Source organism: Colobus angolensis, unplaced genomic scaffold, assembly GCF_000951035.1.
Source record: "Colobus angolensis palliatus isolate OR3802 unplaced genomic scaffold, Cang.pa_1.0 Scaffold172, whole genome shotgun sequence".
In the NCBI taxonomy this organism is placed as follows: domain Eukaryota; kingdom Metazoa; phylum Chordata; class Mammalia; order Primates; family Cercopithecidae; genus Colobus; species Colobus angolensis.
The window spans coordinates 2,196,584-2,221,088 of NW_012114844.1; the positions used below are offsets into that span (position 1 = coordinate 2,196,584).

Below are 24,505 nucleotides of genomic sequence, written 5' to 3' on the forward strand. Positions count from 1 at the left end.
TGACTCTTGAGTCTACACCTTCAGCGTGAACTATCTAATATTCTGTATATTTGATTACTCATCTTGTTTATTGCCCACTTTTATCTTCAGAGTACAGAATTGTGTCTATTTTGCACATGTGAAAGGAAAATAAATCTCGGGACCCCTAACTCACTAATCCAAAGGGAAAAGACAAACTGGGAACTGGGTCATGCAAACCTGCCTCGCATTTGGTTCCTAAATAAGATAGGTACAAAGATCAAAAAAAAAAAAAAAGCACCCGGGCAAATGGTGGCTCACGCCTGTAATCCCAGCGCTTTGGGAGGCCACTTTGGGAGGCTGAGGCGGGCAGATCACGAGGTCAGGAGGTCAAGACCATCTTGGCTAACATGGTAAAACCCCATCTCTAGTAAAAAAAAAAAAAAAAAAAATACAAAAAATTAGCTGGGCGTGGTGGCGGGTGCCTGTAGCCCCAGTTACTCGGGAGGCTGAGGTAGAAGAATGGCATGAACCCAGGAGGCAGAGCTTGCAGTGAACAGAGATCACACCACTGCACTCCAGCCTGGGCAAGAGAGCGAGACTCCAACTCAAAAAAAAAAAAAAAAAAAAAGCTACATACCTCCCCACAATTTGCCCATAAGGAAATTCCTTGTGGGCTCCAAATCTTTACCCTAAAATAGTCCTGGTGAATTTCACCCTGGCAGTGAAAACTGATAGCTTATCTTCACAGATGTGAGACAAAGGACAGAGCTCAAAGACATCCTTCTGCTCACCTGAGACAAATGCATATCTGATTGCTTCCTCTGCTCTACTGTTGATGTTACCTTATGTGGACATGCAGATTCATTGAGCCAGATGCATAAGTGACTGTTTACCTCCCCCTCACATATAAATTGTATGTTCAGTGAAAGGCTGATCAAAAACTCAAAAGGATGCAAGCGTTTTTCTCTTATCTACCTGCACCTTTTAAAAAATTTATTCCTCTTCCCCCAATATCCACCCTTTTCCCTTTAAATATTGAAGCCCTCAAAATCATCTTTGGAGAAAGGCATATACCTATCTCCCAGGCACATTTCCTCAACTTTGGCAAATAAATCTCCTAAAATGATTGAGACTTGCCTTGATCATTTTCACTGATTTACATGTACTACAATATCTACAGTGCCTGGAACAATGCCTCGCACATACATTGTAGGTGGTCAACAAATACATGTTGAATGAATGAATGAAACAATATTTTTAACTTTACTATATGAATATATTATTAATGTGTTTTAAAATGTACACAAATTGGCCCCCATACTTTCATGGGTTTTACCTCCGGGAACCCACCAGGTTCTCACAGTGAAAAACCAAGAAAAATCCCCACCCCCCCATCTCCGGTAGCAGGAGATAAAAAGTAACCATTTTGAAATATGTCCGAGCATTCTCCATAACAAAGACCTACTCTCCAAGAGAAAAGACTTTACCAGAACCTTATGTCACCTACAGAAAAGGGGACTTACTCAATTCCAGCCCAACTCTATCCTTCCCATATGGCCTAAGGTGATGGGGAGATAAGAAACACTTGTGAAGGTCACAGCCCCAGGACACAGACCCATGAGGTTTAATCATAAGATTATAGAACAATTTCTCTCCCCCTGCTCCTCATCCCACATCAGCAGGGCTCAATGCAAGACATACTCTATTTAAGACTATTTAAGAAAAAGCTCTTTGAGCCAGGAGCTAGGGCTCCTGCCTGTAATCCCAGCATTTTGGGAGGCCAAGGCAGGAGGATCACCAAGTCAGAATATCGAAACCACCATGGCTAACATGGTGAAACCCCATCTTCACTAAAAATACAAAAATTAGCTGGCCATGGTGGGGCACACCTGTAGTCCCAGCTACTCAGGAGGCTGAGACAGGAGAATTGCTTGAACCTGGGAGGCGGAGGTTGCAGTGAGCTGAGATTGCACCACTGCACTCAGCCTGGCGACAGAGCAAGACTCCATCTCAAAAAAAAAGGAACAGAAAAAGAAAAAGCTCTTTGGAAAACCAAAGATAGTAGGGGAGAAAAACAAGGAATTTATAGCCTCTGGAAGCTATAGCTACAATATTTAAAACATTAAACACAGTCCAACTCCTAGGAATGTTAACATAAAACTCCACACCAAAGGCCTAGTTACCTCAGTTCCTATTACCTGATACATCGTGTCTGGATTTCAACAAAGAATTACATAGCATACTAACAAGCTAGAAAAAAATCGTAATTTGAAGAGACAGAGTGAGCACTGGAACCAGACTCAGGTGTGAAATGGATTTTGAAACTACCAGATGTTTAAAATAATTATGATTAATAACTTATAAACTTTCATAGAAAATGTAAACAATATGCAAGAACAGATGGATAATGTAAAGCAGAGAGATGGAAACTCTAAGAAAGAATAAAAAAGAAATGTTCAAATTAAAAAACACTGTGACAGAAATGAAGCAGGCCTTTGATAGACTCATCAGTAAACTGAACACAGTCAAGGAAAGTTTTGATAGACTCATCAGTAGGCTGAACACAGCCAAGGAAAGTATCAGTGAACTTGAAAATATATCAGTTTGAAACTTTCCAAACTGAAATGTAAAGAGAAAAAAAGAATAATAATAAAAAAAAGAACAGAACACTCAAAAATTGTGGTACAATTTCAAAAAATATAATATTTGTGTAATTGGAATACAAAAGGAGAAGGAGAAAATGGAGCAGAAGAAATATTTTTTAAAATGATGTCTAAAAAATGTCTAAAGTTCATGAGAGACATCAAACCACAGATCCAAGAGCCTCAGAGAATACCAAGCAGTATTACAAACAAACAAACAAACCCCTCTATATTTAGGCACATTATATTCAAACTGAAGGAGACCAAACATAAAGAGACACTCTTAAAAGAAGCTAGAAAAAATAATCCCACACTACCTATAGAAGAACAAGGATAAGAATTATGTGGACTTCTCTTCAGAAACCATGTTAACAAGAAGAGAATGAAGTGAAATATTTAAAGCACTGAAAGAAAGTAGCTGCCAACCCATATTTCTATATCTCATAATTTCAGTCCTTCAAATGTGAAGGAGAAATAAAGATTTTCTACAAAAAATCAAAAACAGACTTCATCACCAGTAGAGTGGCCCTGTAAAAAATATTAAAATAAGTTCCTTGGAAGAAGAGCATCAGAGAAGGAATAAAGATATAATAAAACATTTTATTTTTGTTACTTAAAATTGATCTAATAGATACCTGTTTGTTCAAAGTAATAACAGTAACAATGTATTGGGTGATGATAGCATACAAATAAGTGACATGAATGAGAGCAACAGTATAAGAAATGAAAAGACAGAAGAAGGAAGATTTTATTATAAGTTGCCTGCCCTATACATGAAGGGGCATAATATTTTTTGAACATGGATTATATATATATATTTGTAATTGTATATAATAATTGTAGATGTATGTTGCAAACTTAGGGCAAAGAATAAAAACATTTTTAAAGAAACTAAAAAAGGCAAAAATATAGGAGGCAAATAAAGAATGAGAGAAATGAATAGAAAACATGGTAGCTATCAATCAAACTATATCAATAATCATGCTAAATGTAACTGGTCTAAAAGTATCAATTAAAAGATTATGAGAGTGGATTAAAAAACTAGATCCAGCTATATGTTGTTTACAAGAAACCCACTTTAAATATAAAAACACAGTTAAGTTGTAAGTAAAAGGATAGAGAAAGATATACCATGCTAACAGAAATTAAAAGAAAGTTGGAGAAACTCTATTAATTTCACACAAAGCAGAATTCAGAGCAAGGAAAATTATCAGGGATAAAAAGGAACAATTTTCTTTGAAAATATAACAATCCCTAACATATGTGCACCAAACAACAGAGCATCAAAACATGTGAGGCAAAAAAAAAGACCTACAAGGAGAAATAGGAAAATCCACTGTTATAATTGGAGATTTCAACATTCCTCCTTCAGTAGTTGCTACATTGAGCAGGCAAAAAAGTCAATACAAACACAGTTGCCCTCAACAGCACTATCAATCATCTTGATCAAATTGACGTTTAAAGAATACTTCATCTGGCTGGGTGTGGTGGCTCATACCTGTCATCCCAGCACTTTGGGAGGCTGACGCAGGTGGATCACCTGAGGTCAGGAATTCAAGACCAGCCTGGCCAACATGGTGAAACTCTATCTCTACTAAAAATACAAAAAATTAGTCAGGCGTGGTGGCACATGCCTGTAATCCCAGCTACTCAGGAGGCTGAGGCAGGAGAATTGCTTGAACCTAGGAGGTGGAGGTTGCAGTGAGACCAGATCATGCCATTGCTCTCCAGCCTGGGTAACAAGAGTGAAACTCTCCATCTCAAAAAAAAAAAAAAAAAAAAAGAATACTTTATCCAACAACAGCAGAATACACATTGTTCTCAAGCTGACATGAAACAGTCAATGAAATATACATACTACATTCCGGGCCATAAAGTGAACAAAAATTGTTTAACATTGTATATATCTTTTTGTTTAAGAACAAATTTATTGATATAAAATTCACATCAGTGGTTTTTAATATAGTTACATAGCAGTGCAACTATTACCACTATGTAATTTTAGAACACCTCTGTCACCCCTAACAGAACATTGTATCCATTAGCAGTCATTTCTCATTCTTCCCTGCAGTACCAAGAAACCACAAACCTACTTTCTGCCTTCATGAATTTGCCTATTCTGGACATTTTACATAAATGAAATCATATGACATGTGGGCTTTTGTGTCTGACTCTGTTCACTTAGCATGATATTTTTAAGGTTTGTCCATAATATAGCATGTATCAATACTTCATTGCTTTTCATTCCTAAATAATACTCTATTACAAGAATATACTACATTTTATTTATCTATTCATCACTTGGTATACATTTGAGTTGTTTCCATTTTTTGGACATTATGAATAATGTTGCTACGAACATTTTCAATTCTCTTGGTTGTATATTTAGGAGTGAAAATTGCTGAATTATACAGTAACTCTGTTTTTAGTATTTTCAGGAACTGCCAGACTGTTTTCACAAGTGGCTATACTATTTTACATTCCCACCAGCAATGTATGAGGATTCCAGTTGCTTCATATCCTCACCAACATTTGTTGTTACTTGTCTTTTAACCGTCTTAGTGAGAAAGCGATGTATCTCACTGTGGCTTTTATTTGCAATTCTGTAATGATTTAGATACACTCATCATTTCAAATTGCCACTCTGACTTTATAGAATGCTTTGGGTGACAGAACCTAGAAGTGAGTTGCTAAAACTCCAATCACCTTTGTACAATTAGCCCTTATTTTTTATTTATTTATTTTTTGAGATGGAGTCTCGCTCTATTGCCCAGGCTGGAACGCAGTGGGGAAATCTTGGCTCACTGCAACCTCCGCCTCCTGGGTTCAAGTGATTCTCCTGCCTCAGCCTCCCAAGTAGCTGGGACCACAGGCACGTGCCACCATGCCTGGCTAAGTTTTTGTATTTTTAGTAGACACAGGGTTTCACCGTGTTAGCCAGGGTGGTCTCAATCTCCTGATCCCATGATCCGCCCGCCTCAGCCTCCCAAAGTGCTGGGATTACAGGCATGAGCCACTGCACCCAGCTGTACAATTAGCTCTTTATAGAAACCTTTGTTTCAAGTAACAGGATGTTTTCCAATTACAAAGATCATTGTGTTCTAACTACAAAGAAAAGTAAGGATATTTTCCCACCTACTCCTATAAGAATAGTTTTCTAACAGAACACCATGATCAGGTATGAGCAGCACCCAGTTCCCCTGGAATTTATATGCAGGTCTCCCTACCTGCTGGTGGCCAGGCCTTGATGTATCCTGTGCAGTGGACCACAGCATATTGGGCTTCTCCTTCTTTCACAGGGCCAAGACCATTCCTAAAAAAGAACATTTGTGAAATTGTTTTCATCATATGAGGGTGAGGCAAGGATGTTGATGACTCCTCTGGCATCTAAGCTACTGGGTTTCTCTGTCTGCCTTTGTGGTTTTGAATCTTGACTCCCCATCATCCTCTGTTCCTTCCTCCCACATGGTCTGAAAATCAAAACTAAATTCCACTGAACTCCCTGTTTTCTCTCATCTCTGCCACTGCCACCCTGATGTCTGGTTCCCTCAGTCCTCGTCACACTAAGCCCCTTCTTTAATCTAGGCTGCTTAGCTTAGGGTGTTTAGACTATCTACCAGAACAGTCCCATAATACACATCAGAAGAGATACTGACCTGAACCTTTTCCTCATGGTGGGTATTCTGTTTAGAGGAAGGTGGTCCAAAGGAGCATTTCCACACCTGAGATGTGACAAATGTGTTAGAACGAGCAAAGACCCAGGCAAGTTTATTCAGTATATGGTGCTGCTGTCAAGTAGATGAGCCTTAATTCATGCTTACACATTTATTCAGGTGAGGCCTATAGCCAATTTTCTTCAACAGTGCAGAAGCAGACCTCCATGCCTTTGAATGTTTTTTTTTCATGCCACTGAAAAAAGGAGAGTGTGACCCACTTTACAACACACACTGAAATTATTTCAGGGCCCAGTCCAGAAGCTGGAGACCTACAGAAAGACTCTAGAAGAAACCTGGCCATGCTCAGTCCCGCAGATCATTTCAGTGGAACTCCATGGCTTTTAGGAAAGAAGGGAAGAGGGTGATGACAGCAATAATGTCCCTTCAGGCCTGAGCAGAGACATCAACTCAAAACAGATGTTGCCAGTTAATGAACAGTAGCATTTTCTCAGGCTTTAGCATCACAGCTGTGGAAACTCTCTCCTCCCATACACTGTTCTGGTTCTAGGGACAACCAGACAGCTGGAAGTCTGCTGATGGCCAAGGAGAGCGTGGGGATGAGAGATAAACAGGTAGAGAATCCGGTCTTTCTGTGGGCCCCTCTCTGTGAGGCAGGGGATGGTAGCATCACACTACACACTCTGGGACAACCTTTTCTGCCTCCCTTTTCAATGACCCTCTCAGCGTCTCAGGTGCTGAAAACCCAAAGCCTGCACCACGGCCAGGCTCTGATTGTTGCTTGGTATATCTATTTTTTATGTGCATTTCCATTTCCCAACTACATCACAAGTGATATCCTGAATATCTTAATTTCAATACAGCAGAGATAAGAGTCTAATTATACTCTGAGACCTTAGACAGCTGCAAGCACTAGTGTGGCCTTCACAGGAGGCTCACCCCATATCATTGCTGCCCAGCAATGTTTGGCCCTCTGCCCTTTTCTGGCTGACTGTGCCCCGTGCTTTGCTGAAAGTAAGCTGTTTTATTTGGAGGAAAATGTTATGTTCTCAGTAGATGGCAGTGCTGCCCACCTCTCAGGTAAACACAGGCAGTACGGACCTGGCACTTCAAAGAGCAACCAATATCACGCTCCCTGGAAGGACACGAGGGCAGGGAAGGGACTGCATGAATTTCATTGACAGGGCAGTGATAGTGGCTTTATAGGCTAATAGAAATGATATACTATGACACTTTCAATCAATTTATTCATAAGGGAGTTGCTTAGATGGTACAATTAAGATTTGTATTGCTGGTGCTCTACTGAATGTCTACTAAGCTAGGATAGGCATTTATTCACCCAAGCACTGCAGGACAAACGTGCCATGACTGACTACACTAACTGATGGCATTTCATCCCTGGGTGGACAGCAACGGAAGTGGATCCCACTGCCCAGCTTGCCCCTGCTGCTGAAGGAGGGCATGCAGTCTGTAGGGACCCAGTCCTAAGTTAAATGGAAACAAGCGTGCATTCTGTCATTCCAGCACCATCCTGTGACCTGAGGCAGGTGGTGAAGAGGATTTCATCTGTGCCTTCAAGAAGAATTCCAGAGGCTCAGCCTCAAGAGGAGGAGACTCAGAGAAAAGAACATCGAGGTTCAAATCCCCGAAGGGCCATTTCTTGTAAAACAGAACAAAAGGTCTCTGCCAGCTCTGAGGGCCCAAGGAGCGAGTGAGAGAGGCAGGTCTCCCCTCAACACAGGCAACCTTGGTGATCTGAGGGAGACCAACCAGCCTGTACATAAACAGGTTTTGCTTAAAAAGTGTAGTTGCTTTAAAAGATTAATTTGAATTATGGAAAATAGACACTTATTTTAAAGCACCTATTGTTTGGAACTTCATAGTATGCAACAGACGTCCCAGTGGCAAGTCATAGATCCTGTGGCAAATCACAGTTCCTGCAGCACGCAATTAGATGAGGGTGACATAAGTAAGTGACTCCGCTGTGCTGCTATGTGCCACATCTCCTACGTGCCGTATCTCCTGCTGATTCTCTCTCTGATGTCCAGTGATGAATCCTCAGTCTTCACATTCAGGGCTCATCAGTAGCCTTTGACCATTGATAACTCCTTTCTTCTAGAAACTTCCTTCATCCTCTCTTGTTCCCTTTGCCCTCTCTTCTTCCCCTCCCACCTGCCTCACTGCTCCTTCTCAGTCTCCTTTGCTGGTTCTTCCCCAATCCCCTGAGGCAGGGAAAGCGCCAGGACTCAGTCCTCTGTCTTCTCCTCTGTCTACACTCACCTCCCACGTGATTTCACACGCATCTCAGTTTTGAGGCTTTAGATACCATTTTATTGATGTCAATCCCCAGGTCCATATCTTCAGCCCCAACCTCTTCCTTGGATTCCAGAGCTATATGTCCAACTGTCTGCTCATCTTCTCCATATAGTTGTATGATGGGCATCTTTTTTTTTAACTTTTAAGTTCAGAGGTACAAGTTTACATAGGTAAACTTGTGTCATGGGCTTTGTTGTACAGATTATTTCATCATCCAGATATTAAGCCTAGTACCCGTTAGTTATTTTTCCTGATGTTCTTCCTCCTCCCACCCTCCACCCTCCGAAAGTCCCCAGTGTGTGTTGTTCCCTTCCATGTGTCCCTGGGTTCTCATCATTTAGCTCTCACTTGTAAGTGAGAACATGTAGTATTTTGTTTTTTTGTTCCTGTGTTAATTCACTAAGAATAAAGACTTCCTGCTGCATCCACGTCCATGCAAACGACATGAACTTTTTCTTTTTTATGACTGTGTAGTATTCCATGGTGTATATGTACCACATTTTCTTTATCCAGTCTATCATTGATGGCCATTTAGATTGATTCCATGTCTTTGCTGTTGTGAATAGTGCTGCAATAAACATATGCATGCATGTGTCTTTATAATAGAATGATTTATAGCTCTTTGGGTATATACCCAGTAACGGGATTGCTGGGTCGAATGGTATTTCTCTTTTTAGGTCTTTGAGGAATCACCACACTGTCTTCCACAATGGTAGAACTAATTTACACTCCCACCAATAGTGAATAAGTGTTCCTTTTTCTCCACAACCTCACCAGCATCTGTTATTTTTTGACATTTGTTATTTTTATTTTTTATTTATTTTTGACATGGAGTCTCACTCTGTTGCCAGGCTGGAGTGCAGTGGCGTGATCTTGGCTCACCATAACCTCTGCCTCCCGGGTTCAAGCAATTCTCCTGCCTCAGCCTCCCAAGTAGCTGGGACTACAGGCACATGTCACCACAACCAGCTAATCTTTCTATTTTTAGTAGAGACGGGGTTTCACAATGTTGACCAGAATAGTCTCGATCTCTTGACCTCGTGGTCTGCCCATCTTGGCCTCCCAAAATGCTGGGATTACCAGCATGAGCCACCACACCCGGCCCTTTTTGACTTTTTAATAACAGCTATTCTGACTGGTGTGAGATGGTGTCTCATTGTGGTTTTGATTTGCATTTCTGTAATAATCAGTGATATTGAGCTTTCTTTTTTCATATGATTGTTGGCCACCACAAATGTCTTCTTCTGAAAAGCATCTGCTCATGTCCTTTGCCCACTTTTTTATGGGGTTGCGTGTTTTTTTCTTGTAAATTTGTTCTTACAGATAGGCATCTTATGCTGGAATTCCCCTTGACCCCAAACTACCTCCCCCAACAACCTTTTCCATCTTAGAAAATGACAACTCAATTTTTTCAATTGAGTGGGCAAAAACTTTAGCTGTACCTTTGATTTCTCTCTTTTTCTCACACCCTACCTGAAGGCTGGCTCTATCTGTGAAATACACTCAAAATCTGAGCACTTTCTACCACAATCACATTTCTCACCTGAATCATTACAATAACCTCCTTACTTCTACCCTTCTTCTTCATCCACAGGTTTATTCTCCACAGAAAACCAGAACAGTTTTAAAAAATTTATTCAGAACATGTAACTCTCACAATCAACTTCACTGACCTCTCATCTCATGCAGAGTAAAAGCTGAAGCGATGTAAAGTCAACATGACCTAACATCCACTACCTCTCAACCACATCTCTGCCCATTCCTCCGGCACCATACCCCATTCACTCTGCTTCTGAGACAAGAACGTTCCCACTGTTCCTTGAACATGCCAGGAACATCCCTGCCTCTGGGCCTTTGCCCTTGCTATTCCCTCTACTTGCTCTTCTCTTTGCCCAGACATTCCCTTGTTTCATTCACTCACTTTCTTTAAGTCTCTGCTCAAAAGTCACCTTATCAGTGATGTCTTCCCCTCCCACTCTGTATAACACAGAAATTAACAACATCTGCTATTTCCTACTCCCACTTAAGTTTGCTTTACGTTTCTTCCATAGCACTCACCACCATCTGACGTTCCATATATTTACTTGGTACTTTTGTCTACTGTGTATCACCCCACGAAAATGAATTCTATGCAGGCAGGGATTTTGCTTGCTTTATTATTATTATTATTATTATTATAGTCTCTTTTTTTTTTGAGACAGAGATTCACTCTGTTACCCAGGCTGGAATGCAGTGGTGCGATCTCAGCTCACCGCAGCCTCTGCCTCCTGGGTTCAAGCGATCCTCTCACCTCAGCCTCCTGAGTAGCTGGGATTACAGGTGTGTGCCACCACATCCAGCTAATTTTTGTATTTTTAATAGAGACAGGGTTTCACCATTTTGGCCAGGCTGGTCTCAAACTCCTGACCTCAGGCGATATGCCCACCTCAGCATCCCAAAGTGCTGGGATTACAGGCACGAGCCACCACAACCAGCCTTGTTTGCTTTACTTAACACTGACTCCTGGCACCTTGAAGAGCACATGACACAGGTGGGCCCTTGACATAAATTTGTTGAATGACTGAATAAATGAATGATAAGTGGCATCACCTCGTGTCACTGTCTCATGAACTCCACAGCCCAAACAATCTCAGTTCCCTGTCCTGCACCTCCCACCTTGCAGTTCGTGCCAACCATCCCTCGGGGGCACAGGGGTGAAGGTACAAAGGTGCTGAACTGGATTTGAGGATTCAAGATCCCAGCTCTCTCTTCTTCAAGGACATGGCAAAATTCCCCTGATTTCTCCAAAGTTCATTCATTCCTGCATTTCTTCAATTATGATTTATAAATCAAATATATGTAGAACACTCTGCTAGATGTAAAGAAGGCTCAGAGAAGTCGAAATCAAAGCCTCCATCCACAGGGCACTATAATTTACTCATGGAACCCAGACATTTACACTTAACACATCAATCAACAATATCATAGAGACCAATTAAACGTGTGAATTGTGACAGGAAATATATGAATAAGTATGAAATCAGGCCATCTTAATATAAAACATGTTGAGAACTACGGAATCTTGGAGAGGTTGGATTGGAGAAGGGTCTTAAAGATGGGCAGGAAGTAGAGTGATACAGTGGACAAGGGGGTGTGAATCTAGGAATGAGAAGAAAATGGTAGGAAATTAGACAAAGTGGGATGGTAGGAGGACAGAGAGAATCCTTCCTAGACCAAGGATCTTGTATATCCACATGCTGAGGTCAAGAAGACGAAGTCACTGGAGTAAACCCAAGTCGGCATGTGTGACTTCAGCAGAGCTGGTCAAGGCTCTTAACAGTGACAGAGAAAGGAGCAACCACCGTGATAGCCTGCTGCTCCCCTAAACAGACCTCATCCTGCAGATGAAAGACCGCCGCGAGCCCATGCACATCCTCATGGATGACTGCTGCCCTTCTTTCTTGACCGTCCCAGTCTTCAAGTCCAAGATCCGGCCTAAGAGAGATAGAGAAGGACATGTACATAAGCCTTCGGTTGGGAGACGGAGGAGGTAGTTTGGGGGGCGCTTTCTCCAAATGCTCTGCCAAATGAGGATAAGTGTGGCTGTGCAAATTGTTTGTGTCTTGGAATTCCCAACATTCTTTGGCAAGAAACTCACATAGTGATGAAATCCATACAATTCAAAATGCTTTACTTTCTTCAGAGCCATCTACACTTGCTGCCTCTGATTTATTGGATTCCATCCCCTGCAGTCACTCCAATTTGGCTCTCTCGCTGACCACTCCGCGGAAAAGGCATTTGCCAAGGTCACCAACTTCCTTACTGCTAAATCCAAAACACGTTTTTCCTTTGTTTGATGCAACTGCTTTGCTGGGCTTTATGCGACTGCGCACTGCTCCCTTCTCAAGTATCTGCCCTCCACTGGCTTCGGACACAGCACTCCCGATTCCTCTCTCCTCTCTGCTCCTTTCTCCTGGGAGGCTCCAGCCTCGGCCTTCTTCTCTTCTCACTGTACATGCCCCCTATGCAATTTTATCTACACCTGGGTTTTGACAGTCACCTTTGGATGCGAATGACCCTACATCTACACCTCTAGCATCAACCCCTTCGTTTCCTTAGCCCCACGGCCATACCATCAGCAGCTGACTATGAACCTCAAAAGCAGCTTCACCCACTCCTCCCCAAACCCTCCCTAAACATCAGCAAGGGCACTGCCATCCACATGGAAATCTAAGTCAGAAACCCAGACATTATCCCCAAGTCCCTCCTCTCCCTCACCGCCTGCACACACATCTCTGTCCCTCCCACTATTCTGCATCCATCCCCCACCTTGCTCTTACCTCAGCGTATTTCTTCTCCCACCCCCCATGAAGTTCTGGGCCATCAACTGACCTCCTCCCACATGGCTATTTCTATCCTCTCCCCTCCCTACTGTCTACTTCCTCCAGTATTTAAACACCACCAAATATCTTCCACCTTAGGAGAAAACAAACAAGCAAAAGACCTTCTCTGGCCCTGAAGCTCTTATCCTCTCTCTCTGCATCTGCAGTTGGAGGGTTCTGTCCACACTCACTGCCCCCTCTTGATGCCCAGCCCACCGTACCCACTGTATTGGGCCTCCACTGTATGGAGCTCCATGGCAGCTGCTCCAGACCAGGCCACAAGGACTCTCTACGTGGCCCAATTTAATACACAATCTTCAACCCCTCTCCACCTTGTCCTTATCCTTGGCCAGTCCCTTGGAACATTCTTGCCCTAGGACACTACCTTCTCCAGCCTGTCCTGGGGGCAGCCCCTTTTCCTCAGTCCAACTCCTCCCCACTTCATGTTGGCATTCCCAAGGCTGGGCCTTAGCCTTCTCTCTCTCACTCTCTCCCAGGCACCCTTGGAGACGTTCAGCTCCACCACCTCTTACATACTGAGGACATCAAGATGCCCATCTCCAGCTGATAAAGCCTCCCGCCTTTGACTGAAACTCCAGTCAGCCCCCTGCAAGTCTTCTGCCTGTCTAAGCCTGACCTTGAGCTTCCCTCTCTGTCCTTGCAGAACCCAATTTGAGCAAGAATTCTAACTTAGTTTGGTGAGAATCCCCCACCCTTGGTATCTGACACCTTTGATATCTACCACCCTGCACTGTCCTCAGCAAGGATTCTGTTGATTGAGTCTAACAGGAATCCCCTGATCCCTGATGTTTCCTCTTAGTGATTCTCCACCCCCTGCCCCCTGCCACTACCTTGCTTCTTGCTTATAAACCCCCATTTATCCTTGTTGGAATTGGTCTCCTAGCCTGCAAGACCACAGTGCAGTGATGCCTGCACCTCTTGCCATGGCACCCCTTCAATGGAGTCTTCTTTATAGTTTTTAACAAATTTGGGAATCATTTTTTCTTTAACACAGACCTCTCTTGGAAGCTCCTACATGTACAACTGTCTCTTGGGTATCTCAGTGACATCTTACATTCCTCAGGTCCAAAAGCAAATTCTTCTTCCTGTCCAAAGCTGCCCTTTCTCCACAGTCCCCCATCTTTGTCATTGGCACCACCACTACCCAGTTGCTCAAACTAGAAATCTAGCAGGTAAGAGCATAGACTCTGGAGCTGAACTACCTAGCTTTAAGTCCTGCCTCCTTAGCTCACTGTGTGACCCTGGGCAAGCTACCTAACACCTCTGTGCTTCAGCTTCTTCATCGGTAAAAATGAAGATACTAATAGTACTTCCTTTATATAGTTTTTGTGAGCATTAAATGAATTAATATTACAAAGCAACTACAACTATGCTTGGCTCTATAAATGCTTATTAAATAATGAATATGAAAAATTCCAACATTTGATCAGTCACTAATATTCTGTCAATTCTACTTCCTGTGTATCTTTGGCCTGTGTACTTCCTGCCTCTGCACTGCTATCACCTTAGATCTGTCCCCCTCACTGCATTTCTGGATGGATGGCTGCAAAAGGGCAGTCATCCCTTCCTCTGGTCTTGTCCCCTTCATTCCAGCCTCTGCATTGCTACCAGAATTCTTTATTTAAAACACAAAAACAATCATGCCTCTATCATTTATGTGACCCCAGTCACTCAGCCTCGCTGGTCCATGGTTTTCTCTATTGCAAAATTAAAGAACAAGATCTTGCTTTCAAGACTATTGTGACACAATATACATAAAAGTGATTCGCACACAGGAGGCAAGCAACAAATGTGTTTCCTGGCAGGCTTAGACCAAACGACCACGTCACACTCCTCCTTGAGAGCCTTTCATGTTCTCCACTCTTAGTTGCCAGGAAAATCCAAGTCCCACAGCCCAGTATTAAAGGCCTCCGAGGTCCGGCCCCTGCCCTCCTCTCATACTCCCTCCTCACCCTATGCCATCCCTCCGCTCCACACAGGCCTCCACTGCTGCCCAGAAGGACTCACAACTCCCCAGTGTGCCACTCTCTCCTCTCTCACCCCTGGCCCTTCCCAGCCACTTCCCCTCCCTGAGCAATCCCCTTCCCTTTGCCTGATTTCCATTTTTTTTTTTTTCTTTGAGACAGGGTCTTGTTCTGTAGCCCAGGCTGGAGTGCAGTGGTGGAATTTCGGCTCACTGCGGCCTTGACCTTTGAGGCTCAAGCAATCCTCCCACCTCAGCCCCCCAAGTAGCTGGGACTACAGACGTGTGCCCTCATGTCCAGCTTATTTTTTTATTTTTTGTGGAGATGACGACTCGCTATGTTGCCCAGTCAGGTCTTGAACTCTGGGCTGAATCATTCTTCTTGCCTCGGCCTTCCAAAGTGCTGGGACTACAGGCGTGAGCCACTGTGCTTAGCTGACTTCTACTTTTTATCACAACTTATCCAAGGTGTCTTCTCAGTCATTGTTTCACAAATATTCATTTAGCCTGGACAATATGTGAGTGACGCTAATGTAAGCACAAAGAATTAAACAGGCAAAGGCCATTATATCCTAGAGGATGAGAGAGTGGACAACAACAACAAAGAGAACAGACTTAAAGTAGATGAGAATAGACTCAAACAGAACAGATTATTACACTGAGATAACAGCGAAGAACAATAAAGCCAAGAAGAGTTAGAAAGGGATGGGAGAGCTGCGGCTTTGCAGCAGACAGCGTTTCAAAAGGTTTCTATCATTTGAAATCAAAAGGGCCTTGAAGAAGACACCCTCTCCAAGCCTGGGTCCCACTGCTGCAAATGGAGGAAGGTGTGGGGGAGTGAAAATGCATGCAAGAGAGGGTGGTCACCTTCCTCGCTGCACTCTGCAGCATGCTGTGCTCTACTTGGGCCGACTCTGCCATGCTGTGTTAGAACTACCCTGCACACATGGTCTAGGACTGTGCCTGGTCAGCTTGCTCCCCTCAACACTTGCAGCCTTCCCTTTCCACATGGACCAAGGCTCTGCAGACTGCATGACGCTCTACAAAGACCCAGCAATCGCCATCATGCTGACTACTGGTACGTACATCTTTAAGCAGGATGTGTAGACTGGTACGTACCATCATGCTGACTACTGGTACGTACATCTTTAAGCAGGATGTGAGGATTCTACTCAGTGGAACGGTCTGACTCAGTGTGCTGAGAGCTCTGGCGCGGCCGGTGCGGGGGAGGCCCTGGGCGTCTGCTGATTCTGCGCTGTCTGCTGCCCCAGGTTTGACACCTGTCTATCTCCTTCACAGACGGTGTCTTTTTACGGCCATGTTAGTGTAAATTGTCACTTGCTTTATCATCTACCAAATGGCAAATGGTTTCAGCTGTGAAGCAGGCCAGCATGGGGGTCTGGCAGATTCCAAAGTGTGCTCTGAAAATAAATCGCAGCTGCGTAGCACATGAGCAGTGGAACATGAGGAAATGAAAAAACACATTTCCATGATCTGCTGTCACGACCTTGAGAGACAATGGCTTCAATGTTTATTTCTCCGTGTGCTTCTCCGGTTTCCTTGGACACAATGAAGCTGCTCTTCAGGCTCCTCTGGAAGGAAAGCACACCTGACTTCATAGAGTAGGTGTGTTCCTGAGAGGTTGTGTGTAAACTGGATTTTTCACAAGGGTAATAGCAGTTGAGATGTACAGAAGCAGGCGGCCACCGCCCCAGCACTGGGCCATGAATCCCAGTGTCATGGGATGGCAGTCAGCCTCCATCCCACAGGAGACATGGGTGCTGCGTTTGCTTACTATGGGCTCCCAGCAGACAGGCAAACAGATGTCGCTGCCAATTACACTGCTCCTAATCTAATCTTCATTCCTGACCCACAGAAGCCTGGGTTCTGCTTAGAGCCATAGGCCTGGATTCCTCGGGCTGACTCCCAGCAGATCCCTAGAGGCACAATCCATCCAGCCAAGGCTGGCTCCTTCTAGAATCCCTGCTCCCCAGCCTCATCCACTGGTCTGAAGGACTCTCGTTCTTTTGTAATCCTGTCTCTGGGCTGGTCCCATGATGTATTCCATTCTGTTTCCCTTAGCCAGTGCCTAAACAACCAGCCACCCTGGTCACCTCTCCTATGTGTACTCTTCACCCTTGATCCAAATCCCCTGCTCCTTTCCCTCCTAATCCCCCGCCAGGTGCCCTCCAGAATACCCACTTGGAAGTAAGACAACTCCTGTGTACTCAGCTCCTTACAGACACTCCCTGAAATCAACTCAATTCCCTGCCTCAGTAGAGACAAGCCTGCTGTCGGGAGGGTGCCCTCTGGAGAGAAGACTCATGCGCCCATGTCCCACATGGCATGGGGTCAAAGGCAGTCTTGCTGTCTTCCTCAGTCCCCGAAGCCCTTCCAAACCTGACTCCTGCGTGACATGCTCCTTCCAGACTCATGACAACCACCTCATCCACCTACTACCCCTCCTTTGTTTCTGTTGTCTTCCCACCTCTGGGTCACTCCTCCTCCTTCATTTTAGACTTTCTGCACAGCACCCACAGCCTTTCTCTTTACCCCAAGACCTGCTGTCACCCTACATGGTTTCAGCATCCATGTGGAAGGCCCACCTAATATTCCCCTCTCAGGACATGTCCTCCTCAATTCTGAGCATGCTTTCTTCCTGTCCAGGGCAGCCAGCCACGCCCACTGCCACATGGGGGAACTTGCAGGCACCTATAACTGCTCCATCTGAAATGGTACAATCAAACAGCCCCCAGGACCACAATTAATTTTCTCACTCTGGTTCTCTCACTTTCCCCATTCTTTGAATTCAGGGAGAATCTAGTGTCGGAATTCTTGACATCCTATCAGCATTCTCCTTTTGGTACAGAGCGATGAGCTTCTCTGTGGCTCGGGGACACAGTTGTTAGAGCACTTGGGCTCAAGTCGCACAATGGCTAGCTTTGTAAGAGGCCCCAGAAATCTTCCAACATAACCAGAAGCTGTGGAAGCAGATATTGTTCTGGGTTTGATGTACAAAGGAGAACTATTAGTGAGCTGATAAATTAGTAATTACACTATTTCAAATGAAAAAGGCAGCAAGGATGTAAGACATGGCTCCTCCGTATGCTGGTTGCGAGAGTTTGTGCAGGTCACTTCATTTCTCAGAGCCTCAGTTTCTTTGACTGGAAAATGGAATCAGGCATTCCTACTTTGAAGGGTTATGTACAGATTTGAAGACCTACACACTAGAGCTCAAGGAACTCCCTTAGAGAATCAGAGTACAAGTGATTGGCAGGCTCCCAGCACAGAGAGCCGCAGGAAGGGAGGGTCTCCTGAGACCAGGAGCTGGCACCTGCCTTCTGGCTGCTGGAGGAAGAGAAGGCATTCAGACCACTCCGGAATAATGCACAGAGCACGGCCTCAGGCTACAAGATTGAATAACTTACTATTCTTGTTTTTCTCCTTAATTTTTATTCTAAAACTAACATGGTCGTTTTAGAAAAATCACACACACGAACACTCTCACTAAGTAAAAATCCCAGATAATCTTCTCCAGAGAAAAATACTATTCACATTTAGGTGCATTTCTGGTCAATCTTTTTCTATGCTTGCCTGCTCTTTATTTTAATTAGCTGAGGCCTCATGGTATATATTTTTCTACTTCATGTCACTTAGCATAAACTCAAGAATTTCATCACAAACCTCATTTTAAAGGCTCTTTTAATATTATTTTGAGTAGTGAATTTACTATTAGACATTTAGGTTTTTCCAGGTTTTTTCCACCTGGAAAAACCTGGTGAACATGTACATACAAACAAAAATCCAAACTATCTTAGGATGGATTTCCAAATATGACATTCCTGCATCAAATAAGGAGAATATTTTTAAGACTGTTAATATCAAACTCCAGTCTACCTCTAAAGCTCATAGGGAACTATGTTGTCAATACCTTTACTGAGTCTCAGTTTTTCTACTCCATGAAAAGAGAAATAAGAATTATGACCCACCTCACCTCAAAGTTTTTTTACTGTAATTTTTCTAAGACAGTTGAAAAACATAAAATGCTTTATAACATGAGTCAGCAAAGTACTTCCTGCAGCCCAAATCTGGTCCACCACTTGTTTTGGTAAATAAAGTTTTATTGGAAAACAGCCATGCCTGCTCATTTATTTATTGTCTATGGCTACTTTCATATACCATGGCAGACTGGGGGGTTGTAACAAACACAACATGGCCCACAAATCCTAAATATTTACTATGTGTCCCTTCACAAAAAAGCATTCTCTGACTCCTGCTTCAGAAGACCATAAAGATTCCAGAACAGAGCATCTTTTTTGACGGGCAGAGGGCCCTTCTGTAATTATTTGCAGTAAGCTTATTTGTAAGTATTATTTTGGTCAGTAGTAACTTTTTAAAAAAGAAGAATCTGAAGTTTGTCTTGGATAAGATCACAAAAGAAGGCTTTGTGCACATAAAAATTCTCCCCAGGCTACAAGAGAAATACAAATATAAATTAGAATTATTTCACCAAAAGAATCCTTAAGAAAACTGGAAACATCTTATCTTGGTTCAAAAAGGAGGAACAGTGAGATAGTAAAGGAGGAAAACAAGAGAAAATAATTAGGAACAAAAGCAAAGCAAAACGATGGCCCCATGAAAGACAATATTTGATGTGGTTCCAAAAATGTGTCCCCCTGAAATCGGGGCCCAGAACTGGACGATCCTTTGGTTGCTGTTCCAGTGACAGTGTGTTCTCATTCTCAAAAGGTTGACCCCAGCTATTACAGCAGCTGTGCACACAGGAAAAAACACCAGGCCACAGGACAGGGATCCAATCAGTGTGCCTGAGGCCTGCTCCTGAACAAACTCTGGAGCCCAGACTGTGTCAGTGAGCCTGGAAGAGAATGGGCCTTCTACTACTAAAGGTGGGTACATTTTCCTTAGACTTCATTCTCTCTGGTAGGTGTTTATAAGTGGCTGAGGGCACAAATACATCAATTCACTGGCTGCAGCCAAACCATTTTCTTCCCAAGCTAGAAGAGAGAGCTCTGAATGGGCAGTAGTGTTGCATAGGACATCTCTTACTCTATTTACTCATTACCTCCTCTACCACAATGCTTTCTTGAGAAATAGCTCTCATACTAATCCTTCATTATGAAAGTCAAAAAAAGAGCTGCCATCTTACAAGATCCCATCTCCCTCGCCATGGTGATTGGTTGAGGACTAAGTACCTGACACACCCTGGGCCAATCATAGTAACTCACCCACCCTCTGTCTATAGTGATTGGTCCCAAGACTAGGATAGAATCCAACCAGGCCAATCAGTGTCCTCTATAGGCAAAATGTGACTTTTGCCACCTTTCCCCCTCTTTTCTCTTTGAGTATCTGAGCATGGCTCTTTCAATGGCGGTGATTCAGCTTCAAGGACAATTGGGTCTAGGAGAACAAAACTGACTCCAAGAAAGTCGTAAAAACATAAAACAGTGAAAAGTTTCTCCCAGTGTTCAAGTTTTTAACACTTGGTTCTGTTCCCTGCAACCAAATAGTTCAGGCTGATACAATGTCCTGCGGCCTTTGACAGAAGAGGAAGGACAAGGGAATTAACTCTTTACTCACTGAGCACTCTACTAAGGGCTAGGTATTCTGAAACGTTTCACATGTGTTACATGACACAACCCTAGGAAGTGGGTCACAGTGGTTGCACACCAAGGCGCAGCGGGAAGAAGGGCCTTAGGGGCAGTTCACTTCAGAGGGGAAAAATATTTGATCATTGATATGTCAAGAATTTCTGGGGCATGATGATAATAAAAAGCAGACTAACTTTTGGGAGGTTCTGTTATTGTTTTTAAATACTCTGTGGACAATGCAGCTCCTACTGCCTGCACAGTGGGCAATGCCCCCTCCTCGGTAGCCCCTGCTAGGCTGTATTTGTCCCACAAAGAAACTGAAGCCCAGAGACATTAAGTAACCAGCCACAGCTGTCTCACAGCTGAGAAGTGCGGAGTCAGGATTTGAAGAGGGCAGTGTGACTTAATGCAGAGCCTTACTACTTTTCACAGTACAATTGCTCTGGGAAGTCTGGAGACCACTCCCCAAAGCAGAAAATAAGACGGCACCCACCAAACAGAAGCAGATGGGCAGTGAGGGGGCAGGAGGTCAGCCATCTGCAGGGACTGTGGCCAGCTTGTGGCTGTTTCAGGATCAGAAACCCAGACTGGGAACATAAGTCTTTTTATTTTTATTTTTTTGTAGTTCTTTTCTGTGTATTTCTTCATTCCTCTTCAATTTTTCCTTTTGGTTTAGTAGAGAACTTCGGATCATTCCAGCCTGTCTCAGCCATTCCTGGGAGACTCAGGGGAATGGGTTTGCATCCATATTTGGTGGGGTTATAGGAGGTACAGGTTCCCTAATGGCAGGCCTAGTTGTAGTGACCACACTTTTCAGCTTTGCCTGGGACAGCCTGGTTTGTTCCTGTTGTTCCAGCATGGTCATTAGCACAGCCTCTTTTCACTCTCCCAGTGCGTGGATTTGGACCATCACCTTTATGCAACATGGTCACTGTTTTTAAAGTGGTAGCAAAGAGGGAATCATGAGTGACAGATGAATCTCACACCCAGGAGGTTGAGAAACAGTTACATTTAAGGCCACGTAGCCCTCCTGCCTGTCACTCACGCTCTTCTCTCCTCCTAGATAGGTCTACATTGTGTCTTTATGGGTAGGTGGCAATGCTCCAACAGCCCCTCAGAAAAGAATGGTGTGCCATCAGTGCTTCCAGGCAGGAAGGAGGGAGTGCAACTGGAGATGGCTGGTCACTCGGGGTAGAACTCGTTCCAGTTTAGTAACAGGGAGTTAACCCTCAGGTAGAGTCAGAAAGCTCCATTCTTCCAAAGAAATGCTCTCTGAGGGCCCCCGATGGTGCAGCTGGCTGTACCTAATCCTGTTCTGGTCTGAACTTCACCAGGGACACCATGGCACTAGGAACACAGTATGAGCCACATGAAGATGTTCAGCTTGTTGCAAACACTTGGAGACTAACATCAAGGTGGAATCACAACATGAAGTGTATTAGAAAGTCCTTTCCTTTCCCCTTCTCTCACATTAAATTCTTGCTCTAGAGGGAAGGCCTTTCTTCCTCACTTGCTGAGTAAAGTGTTTTCCTCAGGAAGAATATACTTATAATTATCTCCTCTGCAACACCGCTCTACCATTTCAAATCTATATCCAGCCATTTAATGGTCATGACAGGCCATGAGCTTCTCAGCTCTCCTGCAGCACAGAGAATGCTACTGCCCTCAACAGTATGGTATCTGTATTAGTTTCTATGGCCATGTAGCAACTCAGCAGCTTAAAACAGCACCCATTTATTACCTCACAATTGACCAGGTTCTCTGTTGAAGGCCTCATAAGGACAAGATCAAGATGTTGTCTGGGCTGGGCTATTACTTAGAGGCCCTGCAGAAGAATCCACTTCTGAGATCATTCCAGTTGTTGGCAGATCCTTGTAGCTGTCAGGTCAGGTGCTCATGCCCTTGCTGGCTTTGGCCAGGTGCCATGTTAGGAGGCTGCTCATAGATCTTGGCTCATGGCCCCTCCAACTTCAAGGCCAGCAAAGGTCTATGGTCTATCAAATCCTTTTTGTGCTTTAAATCTTTCTGACTTTCCAATCTGTTATGAGCCAGAGAAAATCTTCTCCTTTTAAATGGCTTACTTGTTTGGGTCATGCCTACCTGGATAATCTCTGTATTTGATGATCAACTGACTTGGGACTTTAACTACATAGGCAAAATCCCTTTGCAGCCATACTTAGTGTTTGATTGAATAACAAGGGGCTGGAAATCTTAGGGATCCTTTTAGTATATTGCCCACCGTGGTCCCCAACATTACTGACACTTAGGCAGATAGCTTGCCTCCCTTCCTGGATTACAAACTTTGTGAAAGCAGCTGTCCAGGGGTTGAATATCTCTGTGTCCCCTAGTCCAGGGTGCCTCGCATACATACACTGGTGTCCAACGGCTCTGTCCTGAATCACAACCACCCACTGGGGAGGCTAAGCTGTCACGACTGCACAGCGGCCCAATTACAACTCCTTACAGGCTCCCATGGATGCCCATGTGTCTCTCTTTTCTTGTTTTCCAAAGAATCCTTGAGGATTTAGAACTAAGGCTTTTCTCTACAAGTAATTCCACCCCTCGAGCCTAACAAAGCATTTTCCTTTGGCAGTAGGAATCCTGAGCAACTTCCAGAAGCCGAGCTCCTGACATCTTCTCAACAACTAGGAGGCTATAAACACAGGTCCTCCCGTAGTAACCTGGGCCACTTTTCAACTAATTCATCTCCTCTTACCTGGTTCTATATGGTTATCCAGGCAGGGAAGGGCTGGTGACAGCCAATGAATGGCAGGCTACATGTATCCCACTGGCAAGTTCAGAACTATTTATCCACTACTTATTCAGAACTTTATGGCACTTGAGCCTGAAGAGGTTTTTAAGAAAAGACACACGGTTTCACAGCAGCGACCAAGTACAGTGTCCTTACCAGCTGGAGTTACAGGCTGTGTTAAACTCTACCCACCCAGACAAGCGCTGAGCAAGTTCTCCCATTTCACACAAGATGCTCACAGCTCAAGCTGGGAGCAGAGAGAAGGGTGCTGGGCATGTGGTGAATTCACACAGGAATGGACTATTGGACTATAAAAGACAGCCCCGTCCCACTCCTTGGCAAGGGAATAAGTCACAGTGCAATGGATTTTTTTTTTCCAAAATAATATTGTCAAGAGAGGGTGCATGAAAGCTCACAAATGTGTAGAGGCTGGGTAGAGAGCAAGAATCTATAAACTGACTCCATCCAACAGAAATTACAAAGTGCAAGCTGCAGTACTAAGCAAAGTATCTCACAGAGTAGGGGAAGCCAGACACCATTCCTACTTAACTATGAAACCAACTCAGTTGGCACTCGAGGAGATGTCTGTACAAACTGCAAAGGCAGCACAGAGCAGACAGAGAGAGTGCTTCATGTCGGAGAGAGCAGACTGGGTCAGGGAAAGCTTCCTTCCAGAGGAGGTGCTAAAGGAGCCTCAGAGAAATGGAGCTGCAAGGGATAGGATGCCCCAGGTAAAGGGCTCAGAGCAAGGTGTGGGGAAAGTGGAGGGAAGGGTCTGAGAATAGGACAAAGTCCTGTTTGGCTGGAGCTCTACAGGGAGAGGGGCTGGAGAGGTAGACTGGGGCCCAACCCCAGGGCACAGAGCCCCAGGAAGGCATGAGCAGAAGCAAACAGAGGAGTCAAGCTCTCAAAATGACTCTGCTACCTGTTACACAGGCAGGAAAGCCAGAGACTTGAGAAATGTGCTTCTGACAAACCCATCCAGCCCTTCATGCTGCTAGCAATGAATACTGAGCATGCTTTGCAAAGGCTGCATTCCATTCTAAAAGCAAAACTTCTACCTCCCGAAACTGCTTAGGAAAATTCATATGATTTGCAGTTTAAATATATGAATATCAATAATTTAGATTTTAGGAGCAAAAACTTGTAAGATTAGCATTCACATCCAACATTCAGGGAAAGACAGACACCTCAACTTGGAGCCTG

General features: G+C 43.9%; 1 protein-coding gene across 2 annotated transcripts in view; it reads right to left on the reverse strand.

Moving 5' to 3' along the window:
* The window catches only part of ARNT2 (aryl-hydrocarbon receptor nuclear translocator 2), a 162,781-nt gene that overhangs the window by 80,584 nt on the left and 57,692 nt on the right, over positions 1 to 24,505 (reverse strand). For both annotated transcript variants that reach the window (XM_011938371.1, XM_011938373.1), the window contains 3 exons: positions 11,965 to 12,067; positions 6,260 to 6,325; positions 5,831 to 5,916 (listed from right to left, as the gene is read on the reverse strand). In XM_011938371.1, coding sequence (XP_011793761.1) covers positions 5,831 to 5,916; positions 6,260 to 6,325; positions 11,965 to 12,067 — 255 coding nt within the window. The remainder of the gene's footprint in view (positions 1 to 5,830; positions 5,917 to 6,259; positions 6,326 to 11,964; positions 12,068 to 24,505) is intronic.